The following is a 23,024-nucleotide window of genomic DNA, read 5'->3' on the forward strand; positions in this document are numbered from 1 at the left end:
AATGAAAGGAGAGATTATTTAGCAGTTGATGTTACCAACACTCTTTTTAAGAAACAAGTAAGTAGTAAATGGCCTATGGCCTGGATATCCCATGATTAAATCTAGTCCACATGAAATGCAATGTGCAATACGGCCTTTTAGCTCATTGCAGTTTGGAATATTATTGCTTAGATTAACATTGTTGCTGCTGGATGTGGCATACAGCTGGGGAAGAAGGGGAGCACACAGCTTGTGGGAAAAGGTGCTAGGGATTAACTGAAGAACCTGACAATCAGTGCTACTGATGTACAGGCTGCCTAGGTATGGAAACATCCTGTCACCAATGCATTTGCTGGTTGCCTGAGTTTTGAATGGGGAGAGGAAAATGAAACAAAACAGCAGCAGATATTTCATCAACTAAGTTGTGGACCCCAAGCCTGGCTGGTGTGTTCTATATGGCCATGTCAGGGGAGGCAATGAGTGAAACGTAAGAGAACAGGGTCTTGAAACAGGCTTCACTGATCTCACAAACTGCAACTTTGGCTGACTCCAAGAGAAATGTCATGAGTGGAATGACTTCCCCTAGTTGAAGAATATGCCATTCTTTGGACTTCTGGCCCACACCCCCCAACTGAAGACATCCTTTTGCATCCCCCAAATGAGTAAGCCACCTTGCTGCAAGATGCAAGAGAAAGCGGGAAGAAAACGTGTTAGGAGACAAGGGTGGGAGGCACGCAGAGACAGCAAGCTTACGGTGATATTATATTTCAACTGTTCCTTCTTTGATAACTGGAGACCTACCAGTTTTGGAGATGTTAATCTGGTTCAGGGTATCAGCAAAAGGCTTCACTAAATTACCAGCAAACAGGTTGAAAAGACCCTTGAGCTTGTCTGCAATGCAATCAGCTAACCGGTAGAATGTCAACAGTCTGTCCTTTGAGGTGACCTCTGATTTGGACCAATCATATAACTGATGAGAGAGAGAAGTTTGTTCTACATTAACGCAGTTGTAAATACAGTTGTGCTAATACCAAAGGACTATATTAAAATTCCTACCTTGAAGAAGAGGGGTCTGAAAGAAACCTCCGAAAGCTTCATGACCATGCTAATTAAACAGCTAATAATATGGGTCTCTGTTCTACCAACTTCTTCCAGATCATCCTAGAACAAGTGAAAGGTATAATTCAAAATCCATACAGTAAGACTCAGAGCCTGATGAGCATCCTTTTACAAAGTCTAACTTTATCTCTACTATGTTTAGGTCCAAGATACTTGTGTAACTAAAATTTTCTATTCACAAGGAGCACTCTCTCACTTCTCTCCTAGCTGAATACACAATTCTCAAAAGTGCAGAAAATGCATTTAGCAGGAAACAACCTGACACATTCTTGTAAAGAACTTCTAAAATTAACATCTAGTAGAAAACCACATCCATTCTTGCTCTTTAAGAATTGCCAATACTCCACCTGTGAGTGCTCTGTTCTGAAGTCCAGGGCTTTCATGAAAAATGCTGTCAGCTCAGACTGATGGGAGATGAGCTGGTTTCTCTCCATAACTGCAATGTGCTCTTTAAGAATGTCCATAAGGGGACCCAGGCGGTTCTGTAAAAGATTAAAAAAAAAAAAAAAAAAAAAAAGACAGCTGTTACCCCATAATTAAAAAGAAGTCACATCCATAGATCATCAGATCAACTGAATTCCTTCCACAATTTATTTTTAAAAAAAATACAGGTGAAAATCATGGTCTTTAAACAAATAAACATCCCCATTCACAATGTTAGAAACCCAAAATTTGCACCATTAAGAACCCAAAAGGTGCATCTGACCAAACAAAATAAAATTGATTTAAAACTGATTTTCATTGCCCAAGCTAAGAGAAATAAAAAAGTTGACAGGTTGTAAATAACTTGGATTTTATAAAATTCTTTGACTTCTGGTAATCTAAGGCACTATCAATAAAAGGTGAAGATGTGTTTGTTTACGATTTGACTTAAATAGGCAGTGTCCCTTTAAAGAGTTTTCTTTCCCTCCCCATCTTGGCAGCAGATTTTAAATGCCCAAGCATGAGATAGTAGCAAGGGCCAGAGGAAAGCTGCAATTCCATAGAACCATAGAATATCAGGGTTGGAAGGGACCTCAGGAGGTCATCTAGTCCAACCCCCCTGCTCAAAGCAGGACCAATCCCCAATTTTTGCTCCAGTTCCCAAATGGCCCCCTCAAGGATTGAACTCACAACCCTGGGTTTAGCAGGCCAATGCACAAACCACTGAGCTATCCGTATGTCCCTAGCAAATAAATGAAAGCTTTAATGAACAGAACTGTCTTCCATACTTGCCATCTAGCATATGAATACTCCAGAGCCTGATGGATCCTTCCCTGTTCTAACTTTTCTGGTTTAATATAAAAATGCATATTTAAACTATAATTACATTTCCATTCACTTTACTAATGAATGAAAAAATCATAACCTTCCAAGCATTTGCAAGTTCATTGTAACACTTGGTAATCGCTGGCAACAGAACTCTGGGACCAAGCTGTGTAGCTAACATAGTTTTCAGTGATGTTAAACGGAGATTAAGCTGGGACGAAGGGCCCATTTCCACTGCAATCCTTTCCAAGCGAACGACCTATCAGAAAATCCAAGAACAACAAAACCAGTAAAACAAATCTTTCAAGAGCTGTTTTCATAATCATCTCCTCCAGAAAAATATTGCGGTCTAGGAACCAACAAAGAAATCACCTACTTAATTTAAAAAGTTTATACTCAGTTTAATTAGCAAAGCATTTTGGAAATAAAAAGCACTACTGTCTGTTACTACTTTAAACACTACAATTTATGAACTTTGTATATAAGACTTTGTCTCCTGCAATACATGAAAACTGAAAAAGGGGATTCATCAGTGGAATAAGCAGAGGATCATTACATCCACTCTATTTATAAAAGCTGGAGTTTTTATTAATATATACACATTTGATCAACTTACTGGTACAGGAGAAAAACCCTCAAAATTCACACCCCGCCTCCTAAAGTAGCAAGCTAAGTCTCTGCAAGGTTGCAGGAGGAGAACACCAGCTACATCATTCCATTTGCTCGCGGAGGCTGAGTAGAAGCAGTCAGGAGATTTCCCCCAACCACCCAGATGGCCAAATTCTCATTTTAATTCACTGCAAAATCCTGCATGACCTCCATAATTTGAGCTTCCTCATTCTTGTCCCCTCACCCTCTCAAGACAGCGATGGCTCACCTGCAGCAAAGCATCCACCAGATAGGGACTAAGGAAGTGTGACAGTGTTGCCACAACTTTCAGCAGCGCACTCACCGCGCTGAGCAAGTAAATCTCATTAGAGACCAGCTCCTTTTTGTCTTTTAGTGTCTTCAGCAAGGCTGGCATCAGCCTGCAAATAATCAAGTAAAAACGCACAGAGAAGTAAAGCCATTGCCAGTTGCACATTGGGAGGTAACTTTCCAAACAGGCCTCAATCCAGCCTATAAAACTACAGGCACAACTTTCATGTCTAAAACGTCTAACACGCACAATTGCAGAATCTATTTTTGAAAACCCGGCCTTTTGGGATTCACGTCTCTATTCTATTTCTCAAAAAGCTGTGAAGAAGAATATTAGATTTAAGGCCCTGCTACATTATGAAACTGAGCATTCTTATTAAGGCTAAGGCGTTTTTAAAAAAGCTGTTTATTAAATGCCTGAGTTCCATATGAACAGGCAGGACCAAACAGAGTTGTATCGTAGCTATTTTCCAACTGTGCTGAACAAGGTTTCTATGTTTTAAATACAGTCAGGCTTACAGTGGTAATATAGCCATTTGACAGATTCTGCAAGAACTTCTGGGATTATTGAATGATCTCCAATTCTTACACAATTAGTGCATCATTTGCTTCGGAGTTCTCTCGCTATAAGTACTCAGGAGGACTCTTGGGCCTTTATCCATTTCTACAAAGCACACCGTGCACATACAGGCTGCCAATTAGTTTAACAGGCCTTTAAGCCAGCCTCTAGTAATACATTTCATCTGACGTAGTTCCTGCGGCAGCGAACCCTTTTATGAAAATGGACGATACCTTGGAAGCTGAGGTACTGCTAGTGGTTTCAGCGTATAGGTGACCTCAGCTATACACAGCAAAGCACTTCCCATCACATTCCTTTCTTCCTTCCTCTCTGAAGAAATCAGGTCAATGGTGGCTTTCAGGACAGGCACAAAAGGCTTTGGATGGTCTGTGCCAAAACATTTGCACAGTAATTTGAGGCTGAACAAAGCAGTCTGCCTGTTGATGGCTTGCTCCTCCTCCTCTTCATTTATTTTACGCTGGACAATAGTGATTAGCTCTGGAATTAGTTCTAAGAGCTGCCAAACCTAAGAGAACAAAAGAACACACAAATATGAAATTAAAAACATAGCTAGGTCCAGATCCTGCAAGTTAATGTGGGTGGGCGGACCACATTTTGGTATTCAAAAACTCACATTTCCATCTGAAAGTTCTACACCTGCCCTTACACGACATCTCATTTCTACATTAGCGGAAAGGTGCAAACAGTTTAAACAAAAAGAAAGGGCTTAACCCTTTGCCTTACTTGGACCTTCTGCCAACGTGTGCGCTGCTGCAATTTATTGTTCAAGAGATCCATTGCTTTACGTCTCACAGAAGGCAGCTGGTTGGTCATCAGTCCCCTAATGACAGGGATAAATGTCTGTGTCGGCAATAAGGCATTGACCTGTAAAAAAAAAAAAAAAACACAACAACAGAAATGTTCTTTCCTGTACTGCACCATCCAAGCCCCCCAAAAAGTATAGAAATGTGCACTTCCTGAGAACAAAGAGAGGATCAGAAAAGAAGGGAAAGCATGTCCTGATAGTGCTTTGTTTGGGAAAGCAAAAGGAGAAAGTAAGTTCCTGCTACAATGTTTAATTCTCATACCGTAACTGCTAACCACCAATTTGGAAATAAACTACCTTCTACTTGCTCTGCCTCATTTAACCCTGAGGATTCCTACACAATATTCTTCCACTCCAGGCTGCAGTTGGCTAGATATTACTCGCCACCAAAATAATCCTTCTGACATTGCTCCATGCACACTGGCTCGGAGTGGTGGGACAACTAAGTCGCTAATGGAAGAAAATTCAGCACCATTCACCCTGAGAACTGATGAGAACTCTGATCCATAGCTCCATTATTGCTGCTAGGGCACCAAGCCAACATGGCATCTGTACTTCTGATTTTAAAAAAAAAAAAAAAGACTTGAAAAACATAGCAAGGCTTGTCACTTCATGTAAATTCTTCTGCAGAAATATTAGCTAACTAAAAGTCCACGTTAAAAGTTGTAACTAGAAAAAACACCAGAAGGCTATTTTCTTTCTGACAATATCTAGATGGCTCTTTCCAACCACCAGGACACTTAACAGAAAAATAACCATCACTGGGTTTACTTCACTTTGTTTGCTCTGCCTAATAATACTGCTGGCACTAGAAAATTAAAGTAACAATGCATCAGGTCCCAAATTGGTTGGTAAAGCTTACTAATGAATTATGTAACATAAAACCACCAACAAAAAAACCTTATACAAACGTTGCAAAGATAAAATGTTATATGCAGTGCTGTTGTAAACATGATGGTCCCAGGATATTTGCAAGACAACATGGAGGAGGTATTATCTTTTATTGGGCCAACTTCTGTTGGTGAGAGAGACAAGCTTTCAAGCTTACACAGACCTAAAGAACAGCTCTGTGTAAGCTTGAAAGCTTGTCTATCTCACCAACGAAGTTGGTCCAACAAAGATATTACCTCACCCACCTTCTCTCACAAAAATTAAAATGTAACAAATGTTATAATCATGTTAAAAAAAAAAAGGGAGAAGGAAAAACAAAGCCAACAAATGGAGTAATGAAAACTTACTTTATCTAGCATATCATAAGACTTATTGAGCAGAGCCCTCCAAAACTTTGCTGTTGGTTTGTCTGCATTTTCTTCCACTGAGTGTGCCACAACATTTATGTAGCAAAGAACTTCTTCTAATAATCTAAATGGAGAAACGTTTTTTCATGAGTAACATTTACAAAGTGATTTTATTCCTGGAGGGCAAGAAATTTCACAGACAATAATGAGGGTTAATAAAATACCCCGTACAGAAAACTATTTACATTAGATCTAGATATTAAAATACAAAAACCTGTTAGGAAATAGTTCAGGCTGGGGGCACATATTAAGAAGAGTCCATCTAGCCCTCCAACCATTTATCATCCTTTCCAAAGGATAAGTAGTCTCCCAAACACCTCGGGAAACGTATGAAAGCCCGGAAACAGGTCTAAGAGGTGCAGCACTTCACTTGTGCCACACATCCCTTCTTTACTTACTGTCATCCCACGCAAGTTACACCTTCCCCCCCAAAACCTAAATTTTGCTGCACTGAAACATCTACTACAGTCAGCTCTTCTAAATTACATCTGTGATGACTGTAATACTCTCATTCTGACAAACGGGCTTACATCGATAAGGGATTTTTCCTGGGAGTGAAGGAGCAACAAGTGTTGTGGCTAGAAGAATTTCAAATATAATTTCAGATTTTTAGAGACCCTCTTATCATGGCAGCTACATGCTCATGTAAACATTAAAGTAAATACATGAAGTCACGCAAAGAGGAGAGAATTAATTTTTAAAAAAGCACTTCACTTGTCAAGAACAAAAAAAAACCCAAAAATCAGACAACAGCTAAATCAACTGAAAAACAACCTGCTTGTAATAAACTACAGAGACATAAGATTGTAGGGGGTTTTTTTGTGTGCGCGAGCACATGTACCTCTGCTCCAACTCCTGAAGCTCTTCAGCTCCGCCACATTCGACTATCTGATTAACAAGAAAAACAAAAAAACAAACAGTTGTTAGGACTGTATTACAGTAACACATTGGAGCTGCTTCCATGAAGGATACGTTAACATTTAATTACAATTTTTCTATAGCTGTAGTTTAGTCATAAAAAAACCCCAAAAACTAATGACAGGATGAAACCCAAGAAACTCAACTAAAGATTGTTGTAACATTGCTGATGAATGACACTGGATTACCACACTTCAGGTAACTGAAGTCCTCTGGGCAAGCACAGGATTGGCACCTGCAGTGAAAGCTTGCCTAACACTATTCTATCAATATGTTTCAAACCAGAGATGGAGGGATCACCTCTAAAAAGAGGAGTTGAGTTTCCATGTCCTTTCAAGCTGTGGCCTCTCTGCTGAGACTACCAGTGCCCAGCCTACTAATACCAATTGCAATGTGGATTCGTGATCAGATACTTATCCACAAGAAAGAGACAGAACACTGACTCATTTCATGTAAGCCACCAAACTGCAGTCAGATGGATAGAAAAATGCTACAAACTAGGGCTAGATTTGAATCATTGACCTACATGTGAAAAATTTCACATCTCATCACTTCTCTGTTGAGCCACCCAGTTCCCCATAACTGATATTTTTTAAAAAAAACAAAACCTTTTTGGTTCTTTAATATTTAATAGTATAATTTTTTACCTCTGAGTTAGAGTTTTACCAGATTCCAAGACTACATGGATTCACCAAATTCCAACACTATAACTCAAAAGATACCTTATAATATGTAATTCGAAATCACAAAATAAAAGAGACCTTGGAATTATAATACTGGAATCTGGTGAATCCAGATAGTCTCAATAACTGATTGATATCACACTATTTGCCATTGACTTCACTGTAGCCAGGATTTACTCTGTCTTTTACCTAATGATCAATCACGCAGGCTAAGTCTCTTTGTAAGAGAACTGGAGGGGGGAAGGGGGGGGGGGAAACGAACAAAGAAAATAACAACATACCACCAAAAGAAACCCCCCAAAACTTTTACTGATAAATTGCAAAAAGACTTCAGAACTGTGTAAAAGGCAGTCAGCCAAATATACTTCAGAAAGCTAAAAGAACAGATGTGTTCAGAATGAAAAGAAAACCAAACCACTTGACAAAAAAAAAAATCTGCATTACCTTTTTCACAAAACTTTGAGAAGCCAAAAGCTGTGCCATGAAAGAGACAGATAAAAATTTAAAATGTCGCAGTTGTTTGCCTGAGTGAGACTCCACATTAAAAAGCTGCACTTCTTCATCTTGTGTTTTCATCTTGCGTGTTCTTAATTTTTTTGGTCCAGGATCATCTGATAAAACATCCCCCACAAAAATTATTTTTGCAGCCATGACTAGGAAAGAAGTTTTTGACTGCCAATTACTAAAACTGAAATAAAATATTGCAACAGTTAAAGGGCAAGTAAGTGCTGCATTGTTCAGTAGTTGAGGTAAACTTGGGTAACTAAGATATAGGGTCCAACCCTACAGTCCTCACAATGGCAAAATCCCCATTGACTTCAACAGGAGTTTTGCTTGTGCAAGAATGGAAGGATCAGGCTCAAAAGAGTCTTCTATATTTTTCAATATATTCTCCTACAAAATGCCATCTGAAAGTCATCAGTTTTCTCTCCCCACTGTGTTAATTTTTTCATCATCAGTGATATTATACAATAGGCAAACCAAGGGCTCAAGCAGAACAGCGGAAACACTGTTCTGAACTCCAGTCAGTTTTGTGCTAGTCCTATTCATTTTGCAAAAGTCCCAGAATTATCCCTATATTAAGTCAGAAGCAAGACACTAAAATACAGGAGAGGGGAACGTCTCCACTTCATTAACTTCTAATACAAATGTTGAGATTTTGTCTGATTCTTTCTGTATTGTAAATTGTATATATTTTATATTTTCTTTTGCATCTTCTGAAAAAGCTATATGGGAAATGGGCCACGAATAGGATGGCACCAAAGGGGAGGGCGGGCGGGGGGGGAAGGAGTTGGGTCACAAAATTTTAGACTAAGTATATTTGGAAATGTTGCTATCAGGCCTGTCCAGTCTCCCTTTGCTGGAAAGAGTCATGTAAATATCAACAAGGAAGGGAAAACTCCTTACACTTAAATAATGGTTGTTTTGTTTTTTTTTTAAAGTATCAAGACATACTGTTCAATGAGTGCCTCCACCAGAAACCTGCATTTAAAAAAATGCATTAAAATTGAGTTAAGTCCCTATATATATATATTTTATTTTTTGCTTTAAAGAACAGCCTTATAAAACAAGCATATGCTATATTACACATGATATGTTCCATACACTAATTATTATGGTTGGTCCCTTTTTATTTTAAGCTAAACTACTTTGGAGAATCTTACTGTATTCTATGAAGGAAAAGTACTATTTGGCCCTGAATGCTAATTCATAGTATTCTGAAATGAAATTTTTTGGCACAAAAAAGGTATATACTTCTTAACTGTAGTTCTAACTGAATGAGAAGGAGAGATGCAGTTAAGGTAATCCTGCAGCCCAAAACCTTGAACAACAGAAGCAACATTAAGATTCACAAGCATCTGCAGAGCAAGTCCGTTTTGTGGTTACCTTCTTTGTTCTCTGGCAGTTTTGTTAAGTACTGGATTATTTTCATCAAGCTCTGGAACTGATGATGAACACTAAACTCACAACAAACAGTAATCCAAAATTCAACGTCTGTTTCCAAAACAGCATCCTGTTTAGGGATTAAACAGAGAAAATATTTATTTCAAGAACTAAAAATAAGAGAAAAAACTTTTGTTGTTGAATGTGTATGAATGTACGGTCCTAGGGAATGTTGCTGGAACTGTTATTAATGATAACAACAGCAAGATGTATTGGACTCATGTCCCCTGTGAATGGGCAGAGACCAACAGCTCATTCCACATACTGAAGGCTATCGAAAAGCCGTACTGTGGTAATGACTATGGCTTACCACTAACATCACTATTTCAGATCCAGCTGATCAATAGTGAAATGCTCCACAATATTCTATTAAAAATCCTCTAACCCAGTTAGTGTGCACCTGAAAAAATTATCTGAGGTAGAGAAAACAAATCTCTTTTGCTACTGCATTAGTCAGTTTGGTGGGGTATTTTTTGTTGTCATCTGTCTTTTTTAAGCCCAACAGAAAACTACTAGATTTCTAGAGCCAAAGATTATTTTGATTTTTCCATCCCACAAAGATGGCCAGAACTGGCACATGAGAATAGAACCCCACAAAAATGTCAGCTAAACAAGAGCAAAAATAAGATGATGACAATGATTTTTACAGCACAGACTGAATCTTTTCCAATTTTTGACAGGTACCATGTACTGAATATTAGAATTAACCTCTAAATGCATTAGAAAAGTAGTCAGTAGGAAACTTATTGTATTTGCTGATTTTTGCACAGGAGAAAAAAAACTTCTCAAAAACCTGACCTGGTCTTTAAAACAAACAAAGCAAATAATATGGGCCCAGCTGAGCCAAGACTGGAGTACCACATGCACAGCAACCTAGGTAGGGCTGAATTTGGCCCAATAGGTTATGAAATATTACAACAGCTGTGCTATTAACATTGAATGTGATAGTTAAAACTGAAAGTTGTAATCTACCTAACTTTTCCCCATTAATGTTGTCTGAATACTTTCAGTAGGTCACTCAGCCTGGACAAAAACTAGACTGATCTATTTCACTTCCCGGGTACCCTGCAATAGCAAAGTGCTGTTGTGTTTGGGGTCACAACGTGGTTGGGGACTATGACTAGAAAAATCTCCATTTATAAAAAAATGTAACCACCCCCTTTAAAAAAATAAAACACACACCCTGAATTTTCAGCTTAAACTATTCTAACAGTCTCCCTTTAACACTTTACATGAAGATCCTGGCTACACGACAAAAACACATACATTTCTGCAATATAATATGGTTTATTCCCACCTATGTGGAAGAATAAAATCGACACCAGAGAATCTCATTTCAGTAAGACACACAGCCAAGGAAAAAGAAATTTTAACACATAATTACTTACACTGTAAGCAATTTGGGGGCAGGGACTACCTTTTTATACCATGTCTGTATGGTACCTAGAAGAATGGGTCCCAGGCTACGATGGGGTTCCTCAGTGTTACCACAATACACATAATAAACATTATCCTCATGTTTTGGCAGCAACACAGATGGTTTTTTTTGTAGGGTAGGCAAAAGTCTTATCTCACAACTGAATGGAATACATGCTAGAGACACAAGGTGGGTAAGGGAATATCTTTTATTGGACCAATTTCTGTTGGTGAAAGAGAAACTTTTGAGCTTACTGTAAACTAAAAAGCTTCTCTCTCTCTCTCGCCAACAGAAGACGGTCCAATGAAAGATATTATCTCACCCACCTTGCCTCTAATATCCTGGGACTGATGAGGCTACACCACCACCACCTCGAAAACATGCTGTTATTTTCAGTCTGGACATTTTTACAGTTAAAGAGTTCACCCCCTCATTGTTCTGACCTTTTCTCCATTGGTTGCTGCAGTCACGGTTTTGGTCACATGCTGTTCAAACAGGAGCACCAGAAGAACCCAGAGGAATCGTTCCCCTCCCAACGTATCAATCAGCTGAGCCAGGATGGGAAGGCGTCTGTGCTCAGGCACATGAGGCAAGGCATCCACAAACACGTGTATGATTTTAATAACTACCTCCTCCACATTCTGTGCAGCCTCTGGAGCGCCACCATCTTCAGCCTATAAACAGGTTAGGGGGTTCAACAAATTATCCTACACGGGCACAATCTAATGAGGATTTTCTATGCACATAAAAGCAAATAAAGAGGTGGGAATTGTTTTTGTGAGGCACATAAAGCAAGACCATCGCCAAACATTATGATCACAAGATAAACATCTAAAGGCTTCATCCTGTAAAAATGTAAGGCTTGTTGATATTACAAAAGTTTGCGCTGGCATAACGGTGTATGAGCCCTATTAATGTAGATGTGCTGCACCAGTGCAAAGTGGGGCTAACAAAAGACTATGTTTTTCTAACCAGTTTTCAGTCCTCAAATTTTCTTTTGAGTTTTAGGAAAGTATTTTACTAAATTGCTCTCAAGTTGACTGGGATTTTGAAAATTACTCAGCAACAATCTCAATTTATGCCCATGAAGTCAACAGGAGATTTTCAAGGGAGACCAATGATGAGCACTTTTGAAAATCTCACCCTCAGCATGCATTTTAATTCTTGGTCAAATTTTACACTTTAATAAAAACAATTTTGGTAGGACCTAGAGAATATCAGCTCACTAACAGACCACTATCTATATGTAATAATTATGTATACACATATATGCATACATAGATTTGTTTTCACATTGGATAATGGCTCCATTAGTCAGTAATTACAAGTTACTTTTCAAAATGTACTGGAGAACAGCCTGATTTCTCTAAAAGTGACATGCAGAGAAAGTAAAACAAGGGTTCTCTCTTTTTTGTTTCTTTATGATGTATGAAGGGGGCCTGAAAGGTTTTCCAACCAGAGATTTGTGTTTATTTTAGAAATTCAGATCTCACCCACGTTTTTCATGAAAACCCATGGACTACTGAAGAATGTTAGGGATTGTCAAGTGAAAGCAGATTCAGGGAAAGTGCTTTTATTAAGTCTTTTTCTAACTCTTTGTGTGTGTTTGTTTTGGGTTTATATTCATTTAGCTCAAATGGCCAGAAATAAAGAGAGTTAGAAGAAAAGAAATGACATTCCCATTCCCATAAATAAATACTATATGAGTCCAACAAAACCAGCGAAGGCCAGATTTGATACTCCTAATATTTCTTTGCTAAGTAAGTTACAAAATATTTTTATAACATTTCAGGCCACATTCAGTCATACAATCTGATAACATATGGTGTTTTAATCAAATCATTACTCGGCTTTTAAGTATGTCACTGAGACCTGTACACCAAAATACATGCTCCAGACCAGCTATGTAAGTCATCACTTTCATTCCACCTTCTGTAAAATCCATTTCCGCTCCCTCGATAAGGAGGATGCTTTTTCAGTACTACTTTTTATTGGACCTTAGGGCTGGTCATGTCTGTTATACCCAATAGAAATCTCAAGGAACATGCTATAAATAATTTACTAGTGCCTTAAAAAAACAAAACAAAAAACCCACACCCAAAATACTGTTCAGAGCTTTCTTCCTGCTTCTAATGAAAGAAAACATATCTCACCTGTATAAGAGCAGGAATAACCATCTTCACCGTCTTATTAATTATTTGGAAACTATAAGTATCATCTAGACGCATGACGTTTGCCCCCATGAATGTAAAAATGGGCATGATGTTATGGAGAACTTTGTCCTGAAAAACAAAGCCCCAAAAAACTAGAAGGTTAGTGTTTTCAGTTTTAGATACTAAAGCTACTAATTTTTGTAAGGGGTGTGTATGTGTTTGTGGTTTTGCTTTTCCTCCATTCTCCCTCCCCACCTGCCACCTGTCAATATACTTTAAGGCTTTTTGACCCTTTCTTTATCTGAAATAACCTTTTTTTTTTTTTTTAGAAACAGTACTTAAAGTTTACTATAACTGAAAGAAATTAGAGAACAATTCTTTATTCAATTTTTTTTTTGAACTGACTAGATTTCAAGTTGACGGTGTCTCTTGAAGTTATAGAGAGCAACTATGCTAAAGGGAATATAATAGTTAGACATCAAAACAAAAATCTAAGTAAATTAGTAAAGAAAAGGAATTGAGAGTTAAGGCTGACTAAGTCTATCATGCTCTTATATCCAGATAATGCAGTACTGTGGTATGCAAAATCACCTATGAGTAGATTTTCAAAGACACAAATGCCAATTAAGTACACAACTCCCACTGACTCTCAATGGAAGTTGGACACCTAATTGCCCCTCTATCTTTCAAATACCTGCAATACCAAAGGTGACACAATGTGAGGTAATGACTGAGCAGCTGCTTTAATTTTTAGTTTTCTGACTTCTTTAGGCTACCTCACAACCACAATATGAACTTAAACACAAATTCAATTTGAAACTTTTCAGTTTAATGTAGCCTAGCACTGTGAAAGCTCTAAAGATAACTTCTGACAATTCTTTGAGTACTGCTGATGGCACCATCTTGCTAAAGCCTGTGCGTTATTGGTTTTATAAGAGCTGTGAACAGGTTTCCCATGCAGGCTTAACAAGCAGAATAAATATGCCATGTTTTAGGAAGGTATTTAATATTCCAGGCAAATATTTACTTTATTTAAAACACGAAAACCAGCCACTGACCCGGTATTAAAGAAGGATGGAAAATTGTTTTCATGTTATATATTGGGTTCCCCTAAAGCAATTAAGAACTACCTGTTGAATAAATTTCAGTTTAATCATGGAGAGGAGCACTTTATTTTTCAACTTCTCAACTGGCAGACTGAACAACAAATATATGCCTCTATATATTGATACACTTTAACACCACTTGCGTAACTTATTTTAACAATGGTTGCATATTCAAATTTCAGCCCACAGAAGAGAACTCCTATTTCAGAAGCAGTTTCAAAGACTTAAAACATTATTAAATACAATCATTACACTGCTGCATGAGATAAAACACACTAATACCACCTTTCATGGTCATATCTGGGCCAGACGCTCCACTATGCTGCATAGCGTGGAGGGAAGAAAGAAGAAAAGGAGGTGCAAAAGGCCCTGAACACAACAGAAGGGTGGGTGAGCCATTTAACCTGAGGGGGATAATGTCATGCTGAACCATATTGCCCTTTTGTAATAAGTTCTCCATTCCCCAAGGGTTTTTCTGAGGGAGGGATAATAAGACCCTTGATAATTAGTGATTAACAACACCATGGCAAAGTATCTTTCTGTTTTTAAATAAATAAATGGGAGTGGGAATCTCTTCAAAAGAACGTAAGGGACATCTAATTTTGTCCCATTTCTTTCAGTAGTTTTCTCTCCTGAAGTCCTCTACATCTTCCCCTCTATCTTAGCTTTCTATCTTCCCCTCTCTTAAAACCAGAGACAAAAAAAGAGAAGAGTTGTTAATAAACCTCACACACAACTTACAGGGAACATGCCAGCAGCAGTACCAAGCAGTAGCAGCGCGTGGTGATGTGTCTGAGGCATTTCTGAAACCCTGACACACTGAACTACCAGCTCCACATTAAATTTCTCTTTATCAAGGATATCTGCAGAGGAGGGAAAAATATCTTGCTTAGTACTGTTTTTTAAAAAAAGATCACTAGTCTTAAGAACAGACAGACATATTATTGCAATCCTAAAAGGCAGCTAATGTACAAAAGCTAGGGAAAGTTTTCCTGCTCAGAACTGGAAGCTGTAATTTTTACCTGACTGGATCCTGCTGCCACCTGGGGACAGTTTCTGACAGATGTTTAGCAAACAGCTTAGGATTAGCTGCTTTGTATATTCCATATTTTCCTGTTCTGTTGTTGAAGTTTCCAGGCATCTAAATGATTCAGGAGGTAGTCAGGGGTAGGAAGTGGAAGGATGAAAAATAAATTTCAGATAAACTAGTGGACTAGTCACATCTTAAAAATTCAAACCAGAGATAATATTCAAACAAAGAGACTTCCATAAAAACATCACTAATCTTACACAGTATGTGGAGAAATTTCCTATTTTATCTCAGTGTTCTTTTTACAAAAGCTGCCAGAAGTTTCCAACTACGAACAATTTGTACTTTTTCTTCATTACAGGCCCCTCAGAAAATAATCACTGTGCACTGAAATGTCATTTGAACACTTAATGTCACTGAAAGGAAAAGCTCACTGAATCACCCACTTTCCTTTGAAATATCCATCTTCCCTTGACTGTAAAAGGTAAATTTGAAGGTTTGAAAACTAATCACCAAATCTGTTAAAAATTTAAGTTACAAAATAAAGGGAAATTTAGGGATTTAATTTTTACAGACTAGGTCCCAAGGAGGCAGACAGGCAATTCAGCAAGGCTCTACCTGCCAAGATGTTTGAGTAACATCTGGCTTTGAGTACTTCTTTGGGGGATTGGGAGAGGTATATGTAAAAACCAGTAAACATCCGGAAATGGGGCAAGAAAGGAATAGCTGTAATTTCATTAGGCTGCTTTAAAAAGGGCAATATTACTACTTTCTGTAAATCATCCTTCAGCAGCCCTGAATTAGGAACCACAAGGTCAGTCTGCCACCACAACCACCAGTGGAGATCTGCATGACCATTCAGAAAATCGGGGTTTAGGGAAACCGTAGCACTCCCAACCCCCTTAATACAGAAATAAAGCACATGTCTGACAAGCTGTGTGTGTTGTACCACTCTCAAAGACCCACAGTACAATATACAATAATGACAGCAGCCCTGTGTCCTGCTCTCCTGACTAAAGGAGTTAAAACAAAGGGCGCACCGATACGTTGCTGCCACAATGTTTAGGTATTAGCCCACACTCTAATGTTTTACATCCCCTATTAGTGAGGAGAGAACAGGTAATGACTGATGTTTCTTACTAATTTTTAATTAAGTGTCATTACCTGGCCAGCAGATTAAAAAGTACAGGTACTAGCACCTGAGGACGCTTGATCTTTTTCTTGTGCTGCAGTAATTCCAGGATGAGTGTAACTCTCTGCCAGTTCACACTGCTGATTTCCGGTACTGATTCCAGAACTTGGGGTTTTCTAAAAAGATTACAACTCAAGAAAATTAAGATATATTCATTCAAAGAAAATGAACTGAGCACAGCTCACTGTTAGAAAAGAAACCACCACCACTTGGGTAGAGATTGCAAAGGTTTTGCATGGCCTTTCAAACAAAAATAGGATTTATCAAAAGAAAAAACAGACCCAATTGTAAAAAAAGAAAAAAAGTAAAATTACAGCATGCCTACTATACAGACACACACCAAAAACACAACTCTATATTCCAAGATGGGTTCCTGCAACTGAAATTATTTTTCTGTTATTAGTCAGTTCTCCCAATGCTGACCCGCTGGGCATCCTGCTAATGGACAATAGTCTCATTTTAACTTCTGGGTGGCTAGGCACTGACTGAACTTGGTCCACCTGACCAAGAAGGGGCACGGCATCTTCATGCACTGACTCCAACTAATAAGGAAGGCTTTAAAACAGGTTCAAAGGGGGTAGGTGACAAAAGCCCACAGATAAGATATAAGAAGGTAACTTCAGCAGAGGATTAGATATTTGAGAGCAGGGGAAGGACATGGACAATTACAGCAGGGTCATAGAAGTGACGAGAGGAAAATCAGTGGGAGAATCTGCTCAACATTTTAGATGTCTATTCACAAATGCAAGGAGTATGGGGAATAAACAGGAAGAACTGGAAACATTTGTGCACAAGCTAAACTATAACTTAATTGGCATCATTAACTTAACATTGGGATAAGTCTCATGACTGGAATATTGGTACAGAGAGGTGTAGCCTGTTCAGGAAGGACTGGCAGGGTAAAAAGGGAGGTATTGCATAATACATCAAGAATATATACAATTGTTCTAAGGTCCAGAAGGAGGTGGGATGCAGACCAGTTGAAAGTCTCTGGGTAAAGATAAAAGAGGTTAAAAAAAATAGGAGTGACACCATGGTAGGGGTCTACTATAGACCACAAATCTGGAGAAGGTGGGGATGAGTCACTTCTAGAGTGTCCAAAACAGAAGATCTGGTAATAATGGGGCACTTTACTCAGACATTTCTTGGAAAAGTAATATGGCAAAACACAAAATTTCTAATTAAGTTCTTGGAATGTACTGGGGACAACTTTTTGTTCCAGAAAGTGGAAGCAGTAGCCAGAGGGACATCCATTTTAGACTTGCTTCTGATGAACAGAGAAGAACTGGTAGCAAATCTGAAGATGGTAGCCAATTCGGGAGAAAGTCATCATGAAATCCCATGATTTCATGATTCCAAGGAAAGAAAGGAGAGAGAGCAATAAAATAAAAAGACAAGGGACTTCAAAACAGAAGACTTAAACAAATTCAGAACTGGCAGATAAGGTCCCTTGGGAAGAAAATCTAAGGGAAAAGGAAATCTAAGGGAAAATCTAAGAGTTCAGGAGAGCTGGCAGCTTCCTCAAGGAGACAATATTAAAGACAACAACTGCCAACTACCCAATGCGAAGAAAGGATAGAAAGAATAGTAAGAGGCCAATATGGCTCCATCAACCATTCTTTAATGACCTGAAAATCAAAGAGGAATCCTACAAAAAGTGGAAACATGGACAAAAATGGAAAGGAAGAGGACAAAGAATAGCACAAGCAAGTAGGTACAAAATCAGAAAGGTTAAGGTGCAAAGTGAGAGTTACACCTAGCAAAGGACATCGAAGGCAATAAGAGGATCTTTAAAACATTACAAATAAGAGAGAAATGAAGAAAAGTGTAGGTCCTCTACTTGGAAGGGAAGGAGAGCTAATAACAGCTGACATCAAGAAAGCTGAGGTGTTCAGTGCCTATTTTCCTTCAGTCTTCACTATAGTTTAAGGGTAACCAGATACTCAACACAATTAATATTAACAAGGGGGAAGGAACATAAGCCAAAATAGGGAAAGAATATTTAGATAAATTAGAGGTATTCAATTTGACAGGGCCAGATGAAATTCATCCCAGGGTACTTTAGGAACTACATGACGCAATTTCAGAACTATTATCTTTAAAAAATCTTGGGGGACGGATGAGGTCCCAGAAGGCTGGAGAGATGCAAACACAGTACCTATCTTTAAAAAGGGGAACAAAGAGGACCCAGCGGAATTATAGACCTGTCGGCCCAACTTAGATACCTGGAAAGATACTGGAACAAATTATTAAAAGACTGAGGGGGGGCTCGATAACAGTCTTCAAACATGTTAAGGGCTGTTATAAAGAGGATAGTGATCAACTGTTCTCCATGTACACTTAAGGCAGGACATGTAGTAATGGACAATCTGCAGTAAGGGAGATTTAGGTTAGCTATTAGGAAAAACATTCCAACTATAAGGGTAATTAAGCTCTGGAATAGGTTTTTAAGGGAGGTTGTGGAATCCCCGTCATTGGAGGTTTTTAACACCACTTTAGACAAACACTGGTCATTGATGGTCTACGTTTACGTGGTCATGCCACAGCACAGGAGGCTGGAACTGACTTCTTGAGGTCCCTTCCAGCATACATTTCTAGAAGTTGTCCTCTGACAAACACAATCTAAGAAGTAATTTAATGAGCAAGACCCTCTGTAAATCAAGTGGATGAAGTGGTTGCATACAGATGAAGAGACAGAAAGAGAAGGACTGACTAACTGAATGAAGGTTCTCTCTCCGGAATTTACTTAGTGAGGTTATAAAAATAATATGACTGAAGCTTTTACTAAAAATAAAATAAAATAAAATAGTAATTGCTTTTTAGTTGAATGGCAAGATTTTGTCAATATCCATTAAAAACTCACCCATGCATTTTCTTTACATATATGTTAATAGTAAAGACACATAAAAATAAGCTCAGGCCTGACGGTGCACAGCAAGTTCAATATATGATTTTAAGGTTGTTGGGTAGGGATAGCGGTCCTCTGTATCAAGCACTCTATCAGCTCTTTTAAATAATATGGGGAGGCTTTAAACTCTGAAGTCCTTGGGATTTTTTTCTTCTTTACCGATGTAGTCAGAGAAGTTCCTATGCCTTCTATATATTTTACGACATTCTCTCAACAAGTGGTGTTTTCTAAATGTATACAGACAAACGCTGTAGCTTCAACATCTCTATGCCCATTACCTCTGCTGCTGTATTTTCTGTCTCCTAGTTTGCTGAACGGTAGCCAGAGCTTTGGCTTTCTCAGGAGGTTCTAGCTCTACACTAATCTGCTCAGCATCAACTGAAATCTAGAGCAAAAAATAAAATAAATTAAGTACATATGAGCAACAAACATCTATCCACCCACCCAAGTATTTATCTGGCCTTGGTCATCATAATAGCTATGAATGCCTGTCCTAACTGCATTTCTTATGTCAATCAGAATGCAAGAAGAGTTTTCATCTATGTATTAAACAAACAAATTACTATTAAAGCAACAGTTACTCTCAATATATTTGGAGTAACACTTTTTGATTCTAGACAAATTACTTTTTCATACAGAAAATAAAAATGAAGCAGAGTGGACTGTTCCTCCTTCCTCTGAAGTTCATTACAACATAATGAATTCATACAGATGTGATACTTACCTTTTAGGAATACTATTTTAATGCATCTTTAATGCATATTAAATTATATTTTAATGTGGTTTATTTGGCTTCTGATGACTATCATGTTAAGAATTTCATAAGCAATAAATATAATTATTGATTGCAATTTAACCTGAAATATCTTAACAATTCTGACTAGATTCCCAAGTCCCAACAGTCTGCAACTTACCCCTTTAAAAACACTGCTAATTGCCTGGGCACAAAGTGGGTTTTTGCAATTTAACAATAAATCAAACAGAACTCTCAGTATCTTCTGTTGCACCTTCCCATCTGGCACTGCAGCAAAGAATGGTTTAGTGATCTGCAAGGTTAAAAAAAAATATATATTTTTTAACGAAGCCAAAAACAGATATACTTTTTAATGGCAAAATGTGAAACGTGGGAAAATATAATTATTTTTATATCTGTATATATAATGATTTACATATACACACACAGACACGCCAGTCACATTTATGTACACATTGTCCCACTTTTGTGACTGTAATACAATATTTGAAACAAACAGTTGATTTCTATTCCAAGCAAAGTTATTTCTTACTTATCTTATTACTACTTCTTGACATTATATCTTTTCTTTTTGTCTCTTGAAAGACAAAAATTTGAGGTAAAGCTCCTGCAGTAGCTGGTGAAAAGTAAAGAAAATGGAGCAGCAGCAGCAGCCGCCACAAGCAACCCTGGATACTTATCTTATTCAAAACAAAAAAATAAAAGGGAAAAAACACTTTTACCTTTCAACATTTTAAAGACAAAGAGCTTTGAGGTATCTGTTTTGAAAACACTTCAAAAGAGCTACCTGGATCTGGGAAGCTGGTACGTAAAATAGTTTCATTCAGAATTTAGGGCCTTCTAACTTTGAAAGAGTCTGTTTAAATTCACTCATCAACACTCACATCTGCTATTTGAATTTAAAAAAAAAAAAAAAAAAAAAATTTGTTCAGAAATACCTACCTGCCCAAGTGCTGTGATCTGGAAAGTTGGAATTCCTTTGTAAAGCTCCTTTGCAATGTGCAGACTTCTGATGAACAAATCCAGACTCTGCTGATCCTTACATAAGAGGGCAGCTGAATGTTCACTGTATTTCCCAAGGATGAGATATAGAAGAACAACTTCATCTTTCAACACTGTCTCGGGTTCCTTTAGCACTTTCTCCAGTAATCTATCTATTGCAGGCAACAGGTGAGACAGTATCATCTACAAGTGAAGAACATTTATAAGAGGGTGTTTTTTTAAATCACCTGTTGCTTTAACAAACTTTCAGAAGAGCAGTTTCATTTTTAGTGCAATATCAATCACTGACATCACACTGTGCGTTACTTTTTATTATACTTACATGTCAGGGCATGTCTTTACCTCTAGGATGCGCCTTCCAATGTGAACGTGGCATTGCAGGGGACTTTGCCCATTAATACCCCTCCAGTAACGGGGGAGGAGGAGAAGGAAGGGTGGTAAAGACAGCTGGGGGACGGGGCTGTTAAGAGGGTTATAGATTGCTGTGATAAGCCATATATCCAGTATCTCTATTCAGTCCATAATTTTTAGTGTCTAGCAAAGTTATGAATTAGTTATGCTAGACGTTAAAAATCTTGGACTAAACAGAAAGACTGGATTTATACAGTGTTGTTGTAGCTGTGTTGATCCAAGGATATTAAAAAGAGACAAGGTGGGTGAGGTAATATCTTTTATTGGTCCAACTTCTGTTGGTGAAAGAGAGAAGCTTCTGAGCTTACATAGAGCTCTTCTTCTTCCAGACCTGAAGAGCTCTGCGTATACTCGAAGTAAAAGATTTAGCTCACCCACCCTGTCTCTCTAATACCCTGGGAGTGACATGGATACAACACCACTGCATAAAATCTATGCTCGGTTTTTCAGAATATTTATGATTACTACAGCTCCTACAAACCCTAAGTTTCTGGCAACAATGGCAATCATCCAGTATGCCATTCACAATCCTTTTAAATAGGATAGCCTGTTATAATGTATTAAAACTCACACGGACATCTATCACCATCCCTGGTTTTAACGCAGTGAACTAATGCATTCGGAAGCAGTACAAAGCAAGGAATTCCGAATACACTGCTTAAAAGGGAGTTAAATAGACACAAAATAAATTTAATTTTAAAATACTGAACATGCACAGAGCATTTGTTATTGCAGTTCTCAGTGAAATCTTTCTAGAAAAATGTTCTTGAGACCTTGTTCCAGAGCCAGGAGGACTTTAAATTTGCCTAAGGACTCTGGTGCAGTGGTCCTACAATAGAAAAAGTGCATGGCTGGAGCATGGAAATGTTTGTGATAATCTTTGAGTTATATTTTGCAGATGTGTCACATTTGCATACCATCTTAAAGTATCATCCAAATGTCTGCCAAAAATACTAGAACATAAAGTCAGCAGTTACTCAAAGTTACCGTTGCTAAATAAAGCTGCATCTTTTGAGTTCTCTACATTTCAAGATACTTCCATCATTTAAACAAAAAGCCCAACAAATCTTACATCCTATCCATAAAATAAATTTAAAACCAGAAAGCCCACACGCACCTCACCATTGACCTGCTGAAGAATCTTCATCAAGCTTCTTGCAACATATGATGGACAACCAGGGTCTTGTACACAATCAAGCATGTGTTCCAAAGCTTCTAACAGCTTCTTCTGCTGAGATTTCTGTTTACTTTCTGTCTGCAGTTCCTCAAACAAGCTTCCCAAACTCTAGTTGATAAAAAAAAAAAAAAAGTGAAAAACAAGTCCTTCCAAGAGAAGTTAAGGGCCCCAGAAAGCTGAAACATTTTAAAGTGAATGCAATGTGAGGCAGATGTGAGTAAATTTAATAGATTATTCATTTTTAAGTCCTTCTTAAGTTTATTTCTGACTGAAAGAGAAAAATCAAACTCTCTTACATGACAGACGTATGAACACTCCACATTCAAATAATGTGTACTGTACAGATACAAGCTTTTATGAATCTATTGCTCTATACAAAATC

At 38.0% G+C, this 23,024-nt stretch overlaps 2 protein-coding genes across 2 annotated transcripts in view; one reads left to right on the plus strand and one right to left on the minus strand.

Annotated features, from left to right (window-relative positions):
- The window catches only part of LGALS8 (galectin 8), a 40,569-nt gene extending 29,172 nt beyond the window's left edge, over positions 1-11,397 (plus strand). The window contains exon 10 of the mRNA XM_077813456.1: positions 11,202-11,397. Within this exon, the coding sequence (XP_077669582.1) occupies positions 11,202-11,216 (15 nt within the window). The 3' untranslated portion in view covers positions 11,217-11,397. The remainder of the gene's footprint in view (positions 1-11,201) is intronic.
- The window catches only part of HEATR1 (HEAT repeat containing 1), a 53,027-nt gene that overhangs the window by 4,390 nt on the left and 25,613 nt on the right, over positions 1-23,024 (minus strand). The window contains exons 22-41 of the mRNA XM_077813452.1: positions 22,583-22,750; positions 20,995-21,237; positions 20,213-20,344; positions 19,577-19,683; positions 16,363-16,506; positions 15,191-15,309; positions 14,910-15,031; positions 13,063-13,191; positions 11,353-11,583; positions 9,436-9,562; positions 7,993-8,159; positions 6,789-6,835; positions 5,888-6,011; positions 4,568-4,708; positions 4,057-4,349; positions 3,224-3,374; positions 2,447-2,605; positions 1,446-1,580; positions 1,036-1,140; positions 781-949 (exon numbers count right to left, since the gene is read on the minus strand). Of these exons, the coding sequence (XP_077669578.1) occupies positions 781-949; positions 1,036-1,140; positions 1,446-1,580; positions 2,447-2,605; positions 3,224-3,374; positions 4,057-4,349; positions 4,568-4,708; positions 5,888-6,011; positions 6,789-6,835; positions 7,993-8,159; positions 9,436-9,562; positions 11,353-11,583; positions 13,063-13,191; positions 14,910-15,031; positions 15,191-15,309; positions 16,363-16,506; positions 19,577-19,683; positions 20,213-20,344; positions 20,995-21,237; positions 22,583-22,750 (3,013 nt within the window). The remainder of the gene's footprint in view (positions 1-780; positions 950-1,035; positions 1,141-1,445; positions 1,581-2,446; positions 2,606-3,223; positions 3,375-4,056; positions 4,350-4,567; positions 4,709-5,887; positions 6,012-6,788; positions 6,836-7,992; positions 8,160-9,435; positions 9,563-11,352; positions 11,584-13,062; positions 13,192-14,909; positions 15,032-15,190; positions 15,310-16,362; positions 16,507-19,576; positions 19,684-20,212; positions 20,345-20,994; positions 21,238-22,582; positions 22,751-23,024) is intronic.

The sequence above is a fragment of the Eretmochelys imbricata genome, chromosome 3 (assembly GCF_965152235.1).
Source record: "Eretmochelys imbricata isolate rEreImb1 chromosome 3, rEreImb1.hap1, whole genome shotgun sequence".
Taxonomy (NCBI): domain Eukaryota; kingdom Metazoa; phylum Chordata; order Testudines; family Cheloniidae; genus Eretmochelys; species Eretmochelys imbricata.